Raw genomic sequence first — 21,319 nt, 5'->3', positions numbered from 1 at the left:
CCAGGTGAGAGGTCTTTGTCTTGCAGACATAAAATGCTGCTCCAGCCAGTGCCATGTAAGATGCACTCCTGCTGGTGCATGTAACACTCGTGCCAGTGTTACATGAGTGCAAGAGGATGCCAGTGGCGGGTAAAAAGCACCCGGCTCCCTCTATGAAGGCAGTTGATGTGAGGAAAAGCATTCAGCCGCAGAAACTATGTCAAAGCAGACAAGTGGAGCTCATCAGACCATCCAACCCATGCCATGGAGAATGAACATTAAAAGATGATGGTGATGGTGATTGTGGTGATGATGGTGGTGGTGGTGGTGGTGATGATGATGATGATGATGGAGGTGGTGATGATGATGGTGATGGTGATGATGATGGAGATGGTGATGGTGATGGTGATGGTGGTGGTGGTGGTGGTGGTGGTGGTGGTGGTGATGATGATGATGGTGGTGATGATGATTTGCTTGCATTGTCGTCTTCTCCATTGTCGTTAGGCGTTGCTATCATTAAACCATTGTTTCAATCTTTTTGTTATCATTTTTCCATTGAAATATTTTTGTTTCAAACAATTTTGGAAACAGTGAAGAATTTGGTGAAATAACTTTGTCATTATTAAAGTGATGCAAGGCGGGGTGGGGGAGCTGGCGGAATCGGTGGCATGCTGGACGAACTGCTTAGCTACGTTCTGAGTTCAAATTCCGCTGAGGTGGACTTTACCTTTCATACTTTTGGGATCAATAAATTAAGTACCAGTGGAGTACTGGGGTCACACACTATCATGTCCCCCCCCCCCCCAATTTCAAGCCTTGTGCCTATAATAGAAAGGATTATTAAGGTGATGCTTTTGGAACAAATATTAAACATAAAATTTTGATGGAAAGTTTTAATTTAGATTACTTTTAAAATAGAAAGTCTTTACTAAACAACCAGGGTGGTTGGTCTCATGTGGATTGGTATCAAAAGTTAATGAATGTTTCTATTAATAATGAGATAGGTGCAAGTGTGGCTGTGTGGTTAGGCGGCTCACTTTCTGGTCATGCGACCTTGGGGTCAATCCTCCTGTATGGCACCTTGGGCAAATGTCTTCTGCTGTATACAGTAATCCCTCGACTATCGTGGGTGTTACGTTCCAAAACCCCACCGGAATAGGTGAAAATCCATGAAGTAGAAACAATACTGTAGTGTATGTTTTTAAAAATTATTTTTATAATTTGTATCTATTTTATTCTAAATGCAAAGCAACACCAGAGAGGAATCGGTGTAAGCTTAAATAGTGAACCGTGATATGGTGAGGGATTCCTGGCCCCTGGCATATGGAAACTGAAAGAAGCTCATTATATAAGAGTATGTATGGATGAATGGACAGATGGACTGTGTGTATGTGTTTGAGTGTCACCTTGCTGTGACATTGTCCGATTGTTGTAACGAGTGTTGCCGTGGTGATACAGGCAATCATTTGTTTCCACTTTTTCGAGAAAATTTGTTTGGGTCATGCTGAAAATAATCTCTTGCTTAGGGAAAGGTGAGGGTTGGCCTCAGGAAGGGCATCTGGCTGTAGAAAATCTGTCTCAAAGAATTCCATCTGACTGATGTGAACACTGAAAAGTGGACGTTAAAATGATGATGATGATGATGATGGTTATATATATGAGGGGGTGCTGAAAAGTTCCTGGCTTTCGATAAAAGTAAATGCAGGAGGATCAGTTAATTATGATTTCCTTCAACATATTCCTCTTGCAGGGGTCCTTCAGTTTTTCTAAGCCCTGTAAAAGAACTCGGAAGGTTGGGCCTCCAACCAGCCCTTTCGTGGCCCCCTTACATCCAGGAACTTTTCAGCCCCCCCCCTCCCCGCCTTGTATTAACATTGAGAGTAGAAGATTGTAGATGAATTTAATCAGGTTTGATTCTAACTTGAAGCCCTGTAACCCATCATAATTCCATGTTGGTAGGAATTATATATTTCTGCTCATGATCTTCTTCAATTACTGTACATGTTTTTTTTTTTAAGCTTTTTCATATTCAGCCCCCAACCCTTCCAACACACACACACTCTACAATGTTACTATTTACCTATAATCTAGTCAATACAAATGATGCACGGTTTTAAGCTGAACAAATACATTTTTCAGCTTCACAAACAATGGATTAAAATTAATTCCTCTTTCTCTCTCTCTCTCTGCTTTTTCATTATATGCACAACTATGCACTGTAGTTTACACACTCTCACACACACTTACACACACACACACGCACACGTGCATGCACACTATATACTTACATGCACACACACACAACCTTTTATTTGCAAGTCATCAATCATGAATGTCAGCCTGTTTATTCATGTAAATCTATCAACCTGATCATCACAGACAAGCCTACCATGACCACTCTAAAATTCTGCTCTGTCACATACCTTCGATTCACCCTCACCAGCTGGTCTTGTTTAACCCCCCCTCTTTTTTTTTTACCATTTCTCTCTTGAAATGCTCTGCCTTTCTTCGACTGATTTTGTAAATAGTGAAGAATTCACTAAAATAACTTTGTCCTTCTTCAGCTGACATTTGAAACAAGATGGAATTTTGATGCCAGGTTTAAATTTAGAATTCTTAAACGCTGGAAGCTTGTATCATGGAACCAAGGGTAGTCTCAGGCAGGGTGGCCTGAAAAGGGGCCAGAAGATAAATCTTGTCAGTAAATGTCTGAACATTCCAAAGTTCCAATTTTATTTTATTTGTTTTAATCATTAGACTGTGCCCATACTGGGGCACCATCTGGAAGAATATTTAGTTGAATGAATCGACCTCAGGACTTATTCCTATTTTAAAGCTTGGTACTTACTCTATTGGTCTCTTTTGCCAAACTGTTAAGTTGTAGGGATGTAAACACACCAACACCGGTTGTCAAGTGGTGGTGATGGACAAACACACACACAGCAGGCTTCTTCTAGTTTCCATCTACCAAATCCACTTACAAGGCTTTGGCCAGCCAGAGGTGTAGGACACACTTGCCCAAGGTGCCATGCGGTGGGACTGAACCCAAAATCATGTGGTTGGGAAGCAAACTTCTTACCATATATAGCTACACCTGTATTGGTTCTTTTATCTACAAAAATGTCCCCCATCACCACCACTTGAGGATGTCCAATCAGAGAAAGTGAGACATGCCTTTGAGGTCCTTTATTTTGGTCTCTTACCAATGCAGGGATGAGCCAAACTGAGGACTGCTTAGATGCATTCGTCTAAAAACTCATCAGTTTTGATCCAAACCTCTGCTGACCTTCATATCGATTGCCACCTCTGTACCATTTTGTGAACTGGAACTCTCAGACATCGATAATCTTACTCTCATTGCAACTCAACACACACATGGAAATTATAGAAGAATCTTATGCTTAGTCTATGTCTTACTTTAGAATGCTAAAACAAGACAGGGAAAAAATCATCTTGCTGGCTGCCCACAGTGCCAGAGTTTGCAAAGGTGCAATTTTCTAGAATACCATAACTACAAAAGAGAGAATGACCAAGTCTATCAAATATATATATATATATATATACTAAGCAATAAAGGGTTTAGCAACGAATTGCCTTACCACATACCGAATTTAGAAATAGCAGTCAAAGAGTTATAGCTATTTCTTCTACTAAAAAGGGAGATCTCAGTAAAAACAGCAATTGGAAGGCAGACACAAACAGGTAAGAGAGAATGAATTGACGGCAATCTATCATACAATTTTAAGTTATCTACAGACGCACGTTTCAAAATCAAGTTTTTAGGAAAGCATAAGAATTAAATATTAAATAATTCTACCTTACCAAAACTTCTTTTCTCTTCAGCGTAGAATACTATAATCATAAATGATTATATATTGAATTTTGAGATACTAGAAGGCACCAACTCAACTCAGCATCAGAGCGAGCTAGAATCCGCAACTAGTATCACCAAATTCAAAGTGTGAATGAAAAGATTGTGTCACCAGCCCCTTCCCACCCGCGTGTAGCCAAAACATGATGCTGTGGTCATCTACTGAGATAAAATATGGTTATCCGTAATAATGAAGGGTGAAATTAATTAATTTGGAATAATTATCAATTACACCAAGTAGTCTTCGGCATGTAAAAGCCTCATTCGAGGAAAATTTAAGTAATACTAAGCAATAAAGGGTTTAGCAACGAATTGCCTTACCACATACCGAATTTAGAAATAGCAGTCAAAGAGTTATAGCTATTTCTTCTACTAAAAAGGGAGATCTCAGTAAAAACAGCAATTGGAAGGCAGACACAAACAGGTAAGAGAGAATGAATTGACGGCAATCTATCATACAATTTTAAGTTATCTACGGACTCACGTTTCGAAATCAAGTTTTTAGGAAAGCATAAGAATTAAATATTAAATAATTCTACCTTACCAAAACTTCTTTTCTCTTCAATATATATATATATATATACAAAAAAAGGGTGAAATGTAATTAATTTAATAAAATTAATAAATTTCACCTAGTAGATTTATCGGTATGGAAAAGACCATATTTGCTAAGAATTATATAAATTATAATAAAGGGTTAATTGCAACAAGTTGCTCAAAACCACATACCGAAAATATTAGAAATAGCAGCCATATTCATCTATAATTAATCCATAGGATGAGATTTCGTTATTTTCTTTCTTTTTACCATATATGGGTTACAAATTCTGTTTGTTTGTGGAGACTTTTATTAGTAGGAGAAATAGTGATCAATTTGGCTGCTATTTCTAATATTTTCGGTATGTGGTTTTGAGCAACTTGTTGCAATTAACCTTTTATTATAATTTTTATTTATATATATAGGTGGAGAAGTGGTTGTGTGGCAAGAAGCTAGCTGAAACGGTAGCACGCCGGGCGAAATGCTTAGCGATATTTCGTCTGCCATTACTTTCTGAGTTCAAATTCCGCTGAGGTCAACTTTGCCTTTCATCCTTTCAGGGTCGGTTAAATAAGTAGCAGTTACGCACTGGGGTTGATATAATCAATTTAATCACTTTGTCTGTCCTTGTTTGTCCTCACTGTGTGTAGCCCCTTGTGGGCAGTAAAAAAATATATAAGAAGCTTGTTTTCCAACCACATATTTCTGGTTCAGTCACACTCTGTGGGTCCTTGGGCAAGTGTCTTCTACTATAGTCTTGGGCCAACCAAAGCCTTGTGAGTGGATTTGGTAGACAGAAACTGAAAGAAGCTCATTGTGTGTGTGTGTGTGTGTGTGTGTGTGTTTGTGTCTGTGTTTGTATCCTTCTCACTATTTGACAACTAGTGTTGGTGTGTTTACATTCCCATAACTTAGCAGTTTGACAAAAGAGACTGATGGAATAAGTACCAGGCTTAAGAAAATAAGTCCTGGGGTCGATTTGCTTGACTAAAAAACCCTTCACAGTGGTGCCCCACCTTGGCTGCAGCCAAATAACTTAAACAAGGGGAATAATGAAAGACAAGAAAACACCCACCTTTTGACCCCTTTTTTTTTTATATAAAACCTGCCACAACATGTCCTCCCTTTCATACTTCTGTTTAACTTTATGCCCAATTCTACTACAGTACATTCTCTCTCCCTCTCTCTCTCTCTCCCTCTCTCTCTCTCTCTCTCCCTCTCTCTCTCTCCCTCCCTGTCTCTGTTGCATTAAGCAGAATTCTACCTTGCTACACACTCATTGGCATACACAGGTGCAAATCTAGAACTGCAAAGATATCTCACCTCTTCTTATTCAAACATACATCTTATTAAAAGTTTCTCGCTGTTGTCTTGCTTCTCACTCCCCCCCCTCTCTCTCTCTCTCTCCCTCCATACCTTATCAACTCCTTCTCTCTCCCTGTCTCTCTACACACATCTTTTCAACTCTCTCTCTCCTCCATATAAACCACACCCTACCAAACATTTTCTCTCTGTCTCTCAGCCAGCCTGTCTGTCTGTCTGTCTCTCTCTCTCCCCCCCTCCCCTCGTACATCCATAGTTATCTCGGCTCTGATTCATCACTTTTATAAACAAACAAAAGCCAGGCTTCATCCGATGCTGCTCTGCCACGTTTCCTCTCCAGTTCTTCTCGTCTTGTGACTGTTCCCTAAACTATGAGAGGGGGAAGAGTTTGTTGAGGATGCAATCAGTTTGAAGAGACAGGGCTGTTTGATGAAGATGGGGAGAGTGCAGGCCCTGCCCCAAAGTTTTGGTTGTGATACAAATGTCCACTGAAATGGTAAAAGAATAGGGGATGAGATGTCTTGGCATGGCTGATTCAGTGCTGCCTGTTTGGCATCGTTGATTTGATGTTGTCTTAACCTTTTAGAACTCGGATTATTGTCGGATGTAATCTTTTTGTTTATTTATATTGTTTGGGATTAATCATGCATTGTCTTGTAATTTAGAAATTTCAATGATGTAATTGGTTTTGGAATGACATTGCAGGGTTGGTGTGAGAGGCTGGATCTGGTCAGTTTCAACATAAAACAGGTTAAATATTTTGGTCGGATATGGCCGGCTTGAATGCTAAAGAGTTGACTTCAGACATTTTAATGTTTCTCCCCTCTCCCTCTCTCTGTCTGTATCTCTCTCTCTCTCTCTGTGTTTGCCTTCAGCATCAAAACATATTGTCACCCAAACAAGTTGAATGTCCAGTCAACCATGCCAAATGCCAAATGTCCAAGCAGCTGCATCCACTCATCTCATTCCAAAAGAACATCTGTCCTTAACCATAGATTTTACAATTTTACAATTATTGAATATTTCTTATATTCCATTGCAGTCCTTCATTATTTTTCTAAAATGATTCTTTTATTTTTCTCTATTCCTTTGTCCAGCTTTCAAGACCTGTCTTCCCACCCTTAAAATGGACTGGACAATGAAAGCGAAGCACGATGCAACAAGCAAATTGAAAGAAAAGCTGTACATGTTACACAAACATTTATGAGCTTCAACTGATTCTTCTTCTGGAGAAATTGCAAGACAAGCGAAGATGTTGCCGCAGCAAAGCAGGAAAACCTTGTCCTTCTCTCAGATGGTTCTGCTCAACTCTGTGGTCTTTGGAGTTGAAATCTGTGCATGTGCTGGTTTCACGTGCATCTCTCCACTGCTTCTCAAAGTTGGTTACTCTGAAGAGAATATGAGCATCATTCTGGGAATGGGTCCACTTCTCTGTTTGATCATTGTGCCCCTCATGGGTCGAGCCAGTGATCAGTGTAAAAGTAAATATGGAAGAAGGCGTCCTTTCATATTTTGGATATCTCTGCTAATTTTATTATCTCTTGTGTTCATTCTGTCTGGTGATAACCTTTATCTCACAGAACAGAGTGAAGTAATTACCACCTCCCACTTAGGGATTTTTGTTTTAACTGCTGGTGTCATCTTACTGGATTTCTCGACACAGTCATTGCTAACACCATGTGAGGCTCTTCTTTCAGATGCTTCAGAAGGCACAGATCAGAAAGAGAGAATTTTTACAATTTATTCTTTCATGGTCAGCTTTGGTGGCTGTGTTGGTTATTTGATAACAGCTCTAGACTGGAGCAACTCATCTCTAGGACACTATTTCGGGGGACAGGAACAATCCATTTTTGCAATTCTTTTAGTTTTATACCTTTTATCATCTGCTGCGACTCTGATGATTGCAGAGGAGACTCCGCAGTTACAGAATAGCCAAGAACAATCACTGTTATATTCTGGAGACGTAGAAGGGGTGCCTTTAGTAACGAACAATATTCATGAGTCTGGTTATGAAACAAGCAGTAACGAGTCTATATCAGACGATAACACAACTTCTGCAACATCACTAAAAAGTCAAAGGACAGCATCAAAGACCAGATTGATCAACTCATCACCTGTGTTCCTCTCAAAAGTAATTTCTTGTATACTCAGCTTAACATTATTGACTGTTAAATTGCCAATCATTTGTCATATTTGTAAATATAGCAAACGCCTTATTAAATCTCTCTGGACAGGCATATATCATCGATTACCTGAAAATATCCAAGCTTTACTTGATATACCCTTCGTTCTTCGGCAGCTAGCTGCTGCCAACTTCTGTAGTTGGACTGCCGTGATGGGATTCACACTTTTCTACACCGATTATGTTGGCCAAGCCGTTTACGATGGCAATCCTAATGCCCCTGAGAATTCCTTGTCACGGAACAATTTCGACGAAGGCGTGCGAATGGGAAGCTGGGGTCTCCTGTTACATTGCATGACATCTGCTGCATATTCCCCTTTCATTGAGCGTTTGGTGGAACGGTATGGCTGCCGACTCACCTATCTTTGCGGAATGGCCAGTTTCTCCCTCGCTATGTTCATAATGGTCTTCTGTCACAATATAATCATTGTAAATGCTGTGGCTGCAGTCACAGGTTTCGGATATGCTACATTAACAACCATTCCTTTTATCCTTGTTTCGGATTACCATGCAGATAAAGCGGTGAGTACAGGCAGATTTATTTATTTATTCATTTATTTTAATTCTTGTTTCAGTACCTTTCATTATTACTACTTCTGTGTGTGTGTGTGTGTGTATGCATATATGCTGGATACATTTGGTGTTCATCTGGTATGTTGATTTTTTGTTCATTTTTGTGTATCTTGAGTTATGCTTGCACTGAAGATTAAAAAGTGCATTTTGTGCACTAATTATGAAATCATATGATATGCAGCTGAATTCTGTTTTTAAAATGCTCATTTCAAGAGTTGCATTTCCTCGAATTCGGTACAATGTGTTTATTTATTATGGTAGTTTTGACTTTAAAAGTCCCTCCTAGCGTGAGGCATTTATGTATAGTAATTAATGCCTTAATATAAGTATATATATATATATATATATAGATATATATACATGTATACATATATATATATATATATATATATATATATATATATATATATATATATATATATATATATATATCTTATCTTTTTTCAGTCATTAGACTGTGGCCATGCTGGGACACCACCTTGAATTTTTAGTCAATGAATCGATCTGAGTACTTATTTTTCAAGCCTTGTATTTATTTTATTGGTCTCTTTTGCTGAACCACTAAGTTACAGGGACATAAACACACCTACACCAGTTGTCAAATGGTCGTGAGGAGAACAAACACAGATACAAACACACACATACATAAATATATATATATATATATATATATATATATATATATATATATATATATACACACACACACACACATACATACATACATACACGAGGGGAAGTCAAAAATTATCTGCACTTTTGCCATAGCCTAACTTTATTATTGTCACACTGCTTTCTGCGGATGCCTGTTTAAAGTCGGTACAATTGTGCTTTTGCAGTGTAAGCACGGTCGCTCCACTAGCAATGTGCACCAAAGAAGAACAAAGCGCAGTGGTCAGATTTCTTTGGTCAAATGGTGTGTCAGGTGCTGAAATTCATCGGAGGCCTTTAGCACAGTGCCCTACCACGTAGAAGTGTGTATGAGTGGATCGAGAAGTTTACAAGTGGCCAGAGAAGCATGATGCATGAAGAGGGAGAAGGACGTCTGTCAACCTCCACCACTGACGAGAAGATTCAGCAAGCTTAAGAGATGTTAATGGGGAACCGGTTCTCTTGGAGATGTTAATGGAGAACCGGTTCCCCATTGCCATCTCTTGGATTACTGCTCTTTGTTCTTCTTTGGTGCCCATTGCTAGTGGAGCAGCCAGGCTTACACTGTAAAACCAGAAAGAAAAATGGTGTGATCAGGCTCAAACTGCGATCAAGTGACCACAGTAATACCAACAGTAATAAGCTTGCATGCGTAGAAGGCAGGGAGACAATAATAATGATATGTTATGGTGAAAGTGCAGGTAATTATCGACTTCCCCTCAGGCTCCATTGCCAGATTGGATTGGAGCCTGGTGCAGCCTTCTAGCTCACCAGCCCTCAGTCAAACTGTCCAACACATGCCAGCATGGAAAGCAGGCGTTAAATGATGATGATGATTCATTTGGCATCCATTATCGAATCTAGCATGGGTTGGATAGGTTGACAAGATCTGGTAAGCCACAGGGCTATATTTAGTGCTAACAATAGCTTCTGCTTGGTGTCTGCAACTGGAGAGCCTTCCTGGTGCCGACCACTTTGCAGAGTGTACCAGGTACATTTTTTTATCGCACTTGCATCAATGGGATCACTGAGTAACTTGTAGCACAGGAAAAGAACAAGAAAAAGAAAGAATGTCTTTGTCTAAGTGGAGATGGGGGAGTATTTGAGGGGTGGGGAAGTGGCTTTGTGCCACAGGTTGAGAGATTGGGGTGTGTTGGAGGGGTGGGCACAGATGTCTTTCTCTAAAGAAGATACATAGCTATAAGGGTGGGTGTAGCTGGGAAGAGAATAAGACCATAGTGATGAGGTGTCATGATAAGCCATCAAGGAGCAAGGAGGTGAGCTTAAAAGAGGGTACAGAGAATGGACGAGGAGGGGCCAGATGGCTTGTTGTATGCGGTTGAAAATTCCACAAATCCTTGTATCCTTAACATAATCCTAATCCAGACTCTTTGTGTCACAGGTGTATTCAAAGCATTCAAAAATTCACATAAAAAAAGACATAACTCACCTGGCCATGTAAATCTGATGTCATATGCAAATGAATCTCGCATCTGTTTTGATAATATCAGTTGTTCAATCACCATGGTTACGTATTCATTAGATGTTTATTTGCTGTATTCATCCTCCTTCCCATACAACCTTGCAAATTAACTACCCACCCACTTCTACTCACCGAATGCCTTGTGGGGGACACCTGGGTATCTGATTGTCATCATCCATGCCTTGCAGTTCCTGCTGATCATTTTTCTCTTTCTATGGCAGCAGGGAACATGGATGTTAAATGATGATGATGATGTCTATGATGATGATGATATAGATATACATATATGTGATATATACACACACACACACACATATAAGTATAAATATGTATATGCATACATACATACATACATACATGTATATATATATAAATATATTATATATATATATATATATATATATATATATATATATATATTTGTAAAAAATGAAGTTCGAAAATGCTGCTGTATATACAATTTTTAATGTTTATATATACATTATAACATGTTTCAGTTCCTGAAATGAACCTTATCAAAAAAAGTTATATATAAAAAAAGACAGCTCATGCCGTCAAACACAAGAAATTCATTTATAATACACAACGGAGTCAGACATCTTAGAGTTCATGTATAGTTGATATATAGTTCATGTATAGTTGATATATAGTTTGAAGTATATGTTCAAAGTGTTCGATGCAGTGGCCCACGGTGGCGATACGTATTCAATACAAAAAACAGATCAAAGTGGTGGAAAGCGGTCAATACAGAAGATTGATGTTTCCGAAAGAGCAGAGGATCATTCATTTTTACCTTAAGCAATTGTGATGACCCATGGTGGATGTTCGCTGGGTGGTTCTAGTGAGTTTTGTGAAGTGCTCGGTTTTATAATGCCTGTTAGGTGGTCAATCCAGCGTAGCGTGACGTCATCAACGTTTTGACCAATCGTTTCGTTAGGTGGCTTTAGTCAAGCAGAACGGGACGTCATCATCATTTTGACCAATCGCTGCATTATAACTGCCTCTTATTTGTTTCTGTTTTGACCAGTCGCTTCGTTAGTCAAGCAGAACGGGACGTCATCCAGATTCTGCCCAATCACGACTTATAGCTACTACATTAGATCTGCCCCCTGTCTGTACTTGTTAGGTGACTAGTCAAGCAGAAAAGGACGTCATCAATATTCTGACTAATGATTGTCCCTGTTTGTATCCTGTCCATTCTAGCAGAGCTAGACGTCATCAACTTGTTGACCAATCAGAATCGGGTCTGACCCTTAGCTGTATCGTATGTATCGTATGTATATATATATATATATATATATATATTATATGTGTGTGTGTATTTGTGTGTCTGTGTTTACATCCCTGTAACTTAGCAGTTCAGCAAAAGAGACTGAAAGGATAAGTACTAGGCTTACAAAGAATAAGTCCTGGGGTCAATTTGTTCGACTAAAGGCAATGCTCCAGCATGGCCACAGTCAAATGACTGAAGCAAGTAAAAGAATAAAAGAATATATATATATATATATATATATATCAGTAATAAAATAGGGTAAAACTAATTAATTTGGAATAATCATTAATTTCACCAAGTAGATTTCGGCATGTAAAAGCCTCGTTCGAGGAAAGTTTAAGTAATACTAAGTAATTAAGGGTTTAGCAACGATTTGCCTCATATATATATATTCTTTTATTCTTTTACTTACTTGTGTGTGTGTGTGTGTGTGTGTGTGTGTATATATATATATATACACACACACACACATATATATATAGGGAGAGTTCACGAAAAAAGCAAAAGACGAAGACAGGTGGTGTACAAAACAAACAGATGTATTAGTATAATGCTCAGGAATAGAAAAAGCCTTTTACGTTTCGAGCCTACGCTCTTCTACAGAAAGGGACACAGAAAAAACAAAGAGAGAAAAAAATGTAACTTAGCAGTTCGGCAAAAGAGACCGATAGAATAAGTACTAGGCTTACAAAGAATAAGTCCTGGGGTTGATTTGCTCGACTAAAGGTGGTGCTCCAGCATGGCCGCAGTCAAATGACTGAAACAAGTAAAAGAAAAGAGTAATACTATATATATATATATATGTACATACACATGAGTGGCTGTGTGGTAAGTAGCTTGCCTACCAACCACATGGTTCCGGGTTCAGTCCCACTGTGTGGCATCTTGGGCAAGTGTCTTCTGCTATAGCCCTGGGCCGACCAATGCCTTGTGAGTGGATTTGGTAGACGGAAACTGAAAGAAGCCTGTCGTATATATGTATATATGCGTGTGTGTGTTTGTGTTTGTCCCCTAGCATTGCTTGACAACCGATGCTGGTGTATTTATCTCCCCGTTACTTGGCGGTTTGGCAAAAGAGACCAATAGAATAAGTACTAGGCTTACAAAAGAATAAGTCCCGGGGTCGAGTTGCTCGATTAAAGGCGGTGCTCCAGCATGGCCACAGTCAAATGACTGAAACAAGTAAAAGAGACAAAAGAGTATATATATATATATATATATACATACACATAAATTATATATATATATATATATATATATACACACACATACACACACACACATATATACATATGTACACACATATACATGCATATATATATATATATATATCACGTAAAAAGCACCCACTACACTCACGGAGTGGTTGGCGTTAGGAAGGGCATCCAGCTGTAGAAACATTGCCAAATTAGACTGGAGCCTGGTGCAGCCTTCTGGCTTCCCAGAACCCCGGTCGAACCGTCCAACCCATGCTAGCATGGAGAACGGACGTTAAATGACGATGATGATGATGATGATATATATATATATATAGATTGAGTTAAACGCTATGATTGTATGCCTTGTGTTTGAAGTGTGTAGATTCAAGTATGTTTTACTAATATTTATTATAAGATATGCAAGCCTAGAATTTTAGGGTCCAAAAAACATGTAATTCCTTCTTTAAAACATGGCAGAGGGTTTATAAAGGGTTCAGTTATTCTGTTTTGTAGGTTTGATCAACTCAGACTACAATAGCCGTCCTCTTTGTGTGTGTGTGTGTGTGTGTGCGTGCACGTGTGGTTATCATGTTAAAATGATATGTGTGTGTGTGTGTGTGTGTGTGTGTGGACAACATGTTACGCAGTCCAACTGACTCGTTCCATTAATGGTTTGTGTTGCTTCAGTCAGGTTGTCAGCTGTTGTTGTGACTCTTGATGAGTAATTAATTATATGTGACGCACAGACAATGGAGGCAATGAGGTCAGCAGTTGGAAGAAATGAGGAATGACACACACACACACACACACACACGCGCCTATGTGTGTGTGTGTATATATATATATATGTAGATATGTCTGTATGTGTGAGTATTGAATACACAAACACACACATATCATCATCATCATCATCGTCGTCGTCATTTAATGTCCCCAATTCCCAGACCCTTGTCATATCCTCAGCATCTGACAATCCTTTCTCATCACCTTGTCCAATGTCTTCCTGGGTCTCCCACTTACACGGGTTCCCTCCACAATTAGAGCTAGGCACATCTTTATGCAGCTGTCTTCATCCAAACCAATGCAGGATATATATATACATATATATATATATATATATATATATACATATATATATATGTATATATATATGTATATATATATGTATGTATGTGTATGTATGTGTATCATCATCATCATTTAATGTTCGCTTTCCATGCTGGCATAGGTTGGATGATTTGACTGAGGTCTGGCGAACCAGACTCCAATCTGATCTGGCAGTGTTTCTACAACTGGATGCCCTTCCTAATGCCAACCACTCTGAGAGTGTAGTGGGTGCTTTTACGTGCCACCAGCACAAGGGCCAGTTTGGTGGTACTGGCAACGGCCACGCCCAAATGGTGTTTTTTATGTGCCACCTGCACAGGAGCCAGTCCAGTGGCACTGGCGACGACCTCGCTCGAATGTTTCATGTGCCACCAGCACAAGTTCTAGTAAAGTGACACGGTAACAATCACGCTCGAATGGTGTGCTTAAACGTGCCATCGGCACGAAGGCTAGCTTGTTGCTCTGGCAACCATCTCACTCATATGGTACCCTTAGCACTCCACTAGCAACAGATGCCAGTCACCGAATTTGATTTCAACTTCGATTTCACTTGCCTCAACTGGTCTTCACAAGCAGAGTTTAGTGTCCAATGAAGAAGAGGCACGCATAAGTGGACTGGTTACACCCCTAGCATTGGCCACAAAGGTGTATGTATATGTATGTATGTATGTATGTATTTGATGGGTGCCTTGTGGGGTGTCTTAGTTTCTATCTACCAAATGTCCACTTGGATGGAAGGGAGAAAGTGGTCAAACGTTAACGGTAACAGTAGAACCAACAGCTCTCGTATGAACATGAAGGCCAAAGGTGGGGAATTGGTAAACTGGGACTGGAGCAGACGACATTTGCTGAAGGTACTGCACAGTGGAAATGAGCCTGAGACTTGATGGTTGTGAAACAAGCTTTGGTTATGATTCAGTTAAATAAAAAAAGAGGAGGTTCTCTCCACCCCCAGGGACCCGGTTGAAATACTTTTGACAGAGTGGAAGATTCTGTTAAAGATGCCTCAGGACCAGCTTGGGGAATAAGTTTACCAGCCAAGAATTCAGAATACAAGGAGCAGCAGGAACAAATACCCCCAAAGTATTGGCCCCTAAAAGATGATAGGAAATGATGATCTGAACCTTTTTACTACAGAAATCAGATATTGCTGCTTAAAATTTCATCAACCCTAACAGCAGAAAGCAGGTTTATATTACCAATCTCTGAGAAATGAAAAATGATGGTTGAAAAATAGAAGTTAGGGGTCAAATGGGGAAGCTGTTCTATGGGGTGGGGTGTACACATACAAGAGGGCATCTGTGTATATCGATGGGTGTAGGGGGGAGTGTGTGTGTGTGTGGTTTCTTGGGATGTGTGGAGGTGTGCAAACGCGATTTAGTTTGAAACTCTTTTGTTGTGATTTCACAAATTTATTGAAACAATAGGAATTTCAGAAGATACAAATTCAATATTTATTGGTAGATATTTAATATCAATTCTGGAATAAAAATGATATTTAATTTGCACAGTTGAAAGGTCTAATGGAATTCAAACTTAGAACACCAGCAGCCTGAACAAACTCCATAAAGTGTTTGGTCCTTAACTCAAACAATTCCACTTATTTGCCGCCTAAATTCCCCACCTCCATCACCAGAGCTGTTGGTTTTACTGTCACTTTTAATGCTTGACCACTTACTGCCTTCCGTCCAAGTGGACATTACACATCTAACATCATCTGATGTGTCTGAAGTTACTGTAAATAAGGTCTTTGCTACCATACAAGACATGGTAGTCTGTCTATACATTTCACACTTCATACAGTCAGCCCTTTATGGCAGGGCTGTGTGCTTAAGGGCTGTGTTCACTTCTCAACCTCATGGTTTTTAGGTTCAATCCCACAGTATGACTCTTTGGGCAAGTATCTTGTACCATTATCCTTGGCTGACCAAAGCCTTGTGAATGGGTTTGGTAGATGGAAACTGAAGGAAGCCCAGTGCATACCATCATCATCAATTTAACATCCACTTACCCATGCTTGCATGGGGTAGATGGAATTCATTCAGGCAGATTTTCTACTGCTGGGTGCTCTTCCTGTTTCCAAGTAAGGTAGTGTTTCCCCTGGCCAGGCATGGATCTCACAGAATATTGAAAATGAATGACACTGCTTGTATGACAGTGACACTCATTTACAACTATCATATACATACTCATACACGTAAAAACATAATGTATATGCACAACAGGCTTCTTTCAGTTTCCGTCGACCAAATCCACTTGGAAGGCTTTCATCAGCCCAGGGCTTCTTCTAGAAGACGCAGTGGAGCTTAACTTGAAATTATCTGGATGCAAAGCAAAGATCTTAACCACACAACCATATCTACTCTCTCTCTCTCTATATATATATATACAGTTCCATTTGAAAACTCCACCAGAATGGATGAAAGCGCTAATATATGATATATGATCTAAGTTATATGATGTATAAAAACATGTAATATACAAATAAATATCTGTAAATATAAAACCATCTGAATTTCTGAGTACCTCATTTCTTCTAATATAAAATACCTGTACATCATCTCCAAACCTTCTAATATATATATATATATATATAATATATATATATATGGCCGTAGCCAGTACCGCATCGACTGGCCTCCGTGCTGTGGGCACAAACACCATCCGATCGTGGCCGTTCACCAGCCTCATCTGGCACCTGTGTCGGTGGCACATAAAAAACACCATCCGAGCGTGGCCGTCTGCCAGCCTCGTCTGGCACCTGTGTCGGTGGCACATAAAAAACACCAGCCTCGTCTGGCACCTGTGTCGGTGGCACATAAAATCACCCACTACACTCTCGGAGTGGTTGGCGTTAGGAAGGGCATCCAGCTGTAGAAACACTGCCAGATCTGACTGGCCTGGTGCAGCCTTCGGGCTCCCCAGACCCCAGTTGAACCGTCCAACCCATGCTAGCATGGAAAGCGGACGTTAAATGATGATATATATATATAGGCACAGGCGTTGCTGTATGGTAAGAAGTTTGCTTCCCAACCACATGATTCCAGGTTCATTCCCACTGCATGCCACCTAGGGCAAGTGTCTTCTACTATAGCATCAGGCTGACCAAAGCCTTGTGAGTGGATTTGGTAGATGGAAACTGAAAGAAGCCCACTGTGTGTGTGTGTGTATATATATATATATATATATATATAATATATATATATATATATATATATATATTATATATGTATGTATGTATATGTTTGTGTGTCTGTGTTTGTCCCCACTATCACTTGACAACCGATGTTGGTGTGTTTACATACCGTAACTTAGTGGTTCAGCCAAAGAGAACGATAGAACAAATACTAGGTTTACAAGGAATAAGTCCTGGGGTCGAGGTGTTTGCCTAAAGGTAGTGCTCCAACATGGCCACAGTCAAATGACTGAAACACAAGAATAAAGGAATATATATATATATATTTAAGCATAGATGTATGTGTAGGTATGTCTGTATTTGTATCAGTTTGTGTTGACATCAGCTGTGAATGAGTGTTACACTGAATACCAGTGGTCTCTTTCATATCCAGTCTTCCATGAAAACATGTCTGGCCATGGGGAAATATTACCTCGATTGAAAAACAGGAGGAGCATCCAACCATAGAAAAGCTGCCTCAACAAATTCCATCTGACCCATGCAAGCATGTGAAGACACCTGGCTTAGTGGTTAGGGCGTTGCACTCATGATCGCTAGATTGTGGGTTCACTTTCTGGGCTAGGCAGCATGTTGTGTTCTTGAGCAAAACACTTCATTTTTGTGTTGCTCTAGTGCTGTGTGAGGACCAGCATCTCAAACAATGGACCCAACGTTTCCTCTAAAAGAAGTCAAGGTAGGATTTGCACTCCAACCTTGTAAAACCCTCACCAGCAGCAGACCCATGAGTTGTCAGCTGAGTGGTTCAAAGGTGTCATCTGCCAGGTGTAAGGAGTCACCAACAAATGACAGATGCAGCGATGTGCATGCCCTTCCCTACTACTGCTACTATCACTACTGCCACCACCACCAGTTGTAGATGCAAGCTTGGAGAGTTGATGTTAAAATGATGCAAAAGAATTAGAGGAGGAGGAGGTGGAGGACACATTGGAAAGTTAGCAGCATAAGTGACAATTCTTAGAACATCTTTCTACTCTTTTCTTATTCCAATTACACTCGTTTTCTACCATTTCCAGCACAGGTCAGAAGCATTGGCAGATGTGTGGCACACACCCCTAGTCTTTCTTTTTTTTTTTTTCTATTTTAAAATAAAATTTTCTGCAGATTCTTGTTTTTAGCAATAGAGATTATGATTTTGCCAAAAAAGAAATAAAAACCGTTTTTCAAAATATTAATTTTGGTTTTCCTCTCTCCCAAATTTTTTGTTTTTAAATTTTCGTGAAATTTAAAATTCTTTGGTGAGGAATGTCTACATTTAAACATCAGAGATTACTATTCTGTAAATAAATTATATTTATGAATTTTTATTTTTTAAAAAAATCTACCCTACCCCTAACCCTTCTCTGTTCCTAATTTTCTGAATATTTACACCTGCCAAATACAAAGCATCCACACGTTTCAAAACTCACCCATCCATTTACGCATCATGAGGGAAAGATGCCTCAGTGTGGTTGTTCGACATGCTAGAAATAACACCCAATTCTCCCTCAAACTATACACATACACACTCATACAAGATATTAGGGTGTTAAAATGATGTTTAGATGTTGAGCCTCACAAAGGAGAGGACAAAGGACCAAGACAACCTGGAAAGACATGCTCATAACTCCCTCTCTCTCCTACAAACCATCCATGACCTCCACTCCCTTCTCACAGTTGTGTCAACCTACCTACCTGCACACAATAAACCCCTGTCAAATCCCTTCACCCACACTGCCAGCTCCTATTCTTTCAAAATCTTGTGAACTCACCCACCTACCCACCCTCTTCAGTCCCTGGTCCACTTCTGTGTGGGTGAACAGTCCCTGTCCTCCCTCTCGGTCACATCTTCGACATCTTCCTCTTCTCCATCTGAAAAAGCCATATTTCCTGAATACAGGACACCTTCCTGTCTCCCAATACCTCCCCAGTCCACCACGGTTGAAGGGTTTTGTGTTGCAAGCTACTCGATGACCTTACTGCTGCTGCTGATGCCACACAAAAAGCTCCCCCCACCCAGCATGCTCTGTAAAGTGGTTGCTGTGAGGAAGGGCATCCATCATCTATAGAAACCACACCAAAGTAGACAGCAGAACTTTCTGCTGTCTTTTGATTTGATACGTGGAGGCGCATGGCTTAGTGGTTAGGGTGTCAGCATCATGATCGTAAGATTGTGGTTTCGATTCCTGGACCAGGCGACGCGTTGTGTTCTTGAGCAAAACACTTCATTTCACATTGCTCCAGTCGACTCAGCTGGCAAAAATGAGCTGCGATGGACTGGCGTCCCCTTCAGCTGGGGAGCACATACACCATTGAAACCGAGAAACCGGGCCCATGAGCCTGGCTAGATTTTAAAAGGGCGCATTTATTATTTTTATTATTACACTGTTCAACTCATGCCAGCATGGAAAACAGATGTTAAATGATGACAATGTGGATGGGTGGATGGGTGTGTGTGTGGGGTATAGACATGTTTGTGGGTGTGGGTGTGTGTGTATATATATATTTATACATACATGCACGCACATACATATATATGTGGCCTATTACTACCCTCTCCATCCCGTGAACTGGACGCTGGTCTGCCACAGGGTTAACTTCCCAGCTCAGACCTCATTTACATCTGAATGGACTGAAGCAATATGCAGTGAAAGGTTTTCTTTGAGAACATAAGAGACCACCTCGTCCAGGCATGAAAACCACAACATCCCCAACCACTAACCCATGCATCTCCTCATTAGTCTTTTATACGACTGCTTTCCCAATGGTTTGCTATGCGAACCATTTTCTCTTCAGATTGCCATTTTTCCCTCTTTACTTTTGTTTGTTTATTTGCCCCAGTTTGTTATTAATTATCATTTAATAACTTTGCCTAATTGGCCAGCAGAAAGGAACACATTTAGCATTCAGTACATTGAAGAAAGAAATACGTGAAGCAGTGGTTCTCAACCATTTTTCTCTCTCCGGACTCCTTTGGTTCCTTTTCTGCTCCACGGGACCCCTGTAGCCATTCGATGTGTAAAAAAGACCCTATTATATTTTGATGGTTAAATATTATTAGGAAATATATAGAAAAAAAATGGTTAAAATATATTGTATTTTGTTTCAGTTATTTGACTGCAGCCATGCTGGAGCACCACTTTTAGTTGAATAAATTGACCCCAGAACTTATTCTTTGTAAGACTAGTACTTACTCTATTGGTCTCTTTTGCTGAACCGCTAAGTTATGGGGACGTAAACACACCAACATCAGTTGTCAAGCAATGGTGGGGGAACAAACAGACATAAACATATACACACATACATGCATACATACACACATGACAAGCTTCTTTCAGTTTCCATTTACCAAAGTTCACTCCCAAGGCTTTGGTCGGCCCGAGGCTATAGTAGAAGACACTTGCTCAAAGTGCTACGCAGTGGGACTGAACCCAGAACCATGTGGTTGGTAAGCAAGCTACTCACCACACAGCCATTCCTGTGCTCATGAAGATATATTTTAAAAACAAAATCTTATATGGACCCTTAAGGGCCATGTGCACCCCCGCTGAGAACCCCTAATTGAGAACCTTCAGACACTGCTTTAATTGTAGATTAATCTGTGAAAAACTGATTTATTGATTGTTTACATTTGATGCTTCAGCACACATAGCTGGTCCTCCTCAGCGGAAACTATCCCTCCCTGCCCCATGGGAGACTCTGGGGAAGGCGGGGTTGAGGGGCAGTATTTGCTTTGAGGCATAAAGATGGCTGCGTGATTAAGATGCTTGTTGTGCAGCTGTATGGTTTTGGGTTCAATCCCACTGTGTGGCACCTTGGGCAGGTGTCCTCTGCTTTCAGGCTGACCAATGCCTTCTCAGCGAATTTGGTAGATGGAAACTGTGTGGAAGCCCATCATGTATGTGTGTGTGTGTGCTTGTCTTTGTTCTCCACCACCACTTAACAACCAATGTTGGTTTGTTTACATC

The 21,319-nt window shown here is 40.0% G+C and overlaps 1 protein-coding gene across 3 annotated transcripts in view; it reads left to right on the top strand.

Annotated features, from left to right (window-relative positions):
* LOC115224349 (solute carrier family 45 member 3) overlaps positions 1-21,319 on the top strand; it is a 110,872-nt gene that overhangs the window by 68,029 nt on the left and 21,524 nt on the right. For all 3 annotated transcript variants that reach the window (XM_029795220.2, XM_036513472.1, XM_036513473.1), the window contains one exon: positions 6,809-8,415. In XM_029795220.2, coding sequence (XP_029651080.1) covers positions 6,964-8,415 — 1,452 coding nt within the window. In that variant the 5' untranslated portion in view covers positions 6,809-6,963. The remainder of the gene's footprint in view (positions 1-6,808; positions 8,416-21,319) is intronic.

The sequence above is a fragment of the Octopus sinensis genome, linkage group LG25 (genome assembly GCF_006345805.1).
Source record: "Octopus sinensis linkage group LG25, ASM634580v1, whole genome shotgun sequence".
NCBI classification, from domain to species: Eukaryota; Metazoa; Mollusca; class Cephalopoda; order Octopoda; family Octopodidae; genus Octopus; species Octopus sinensis.
The sequence above is the reverse complement of the archived record's forward strand: the minus strand, read 5'-3'. Positions and strand labels throughout refer to the sequence as shown.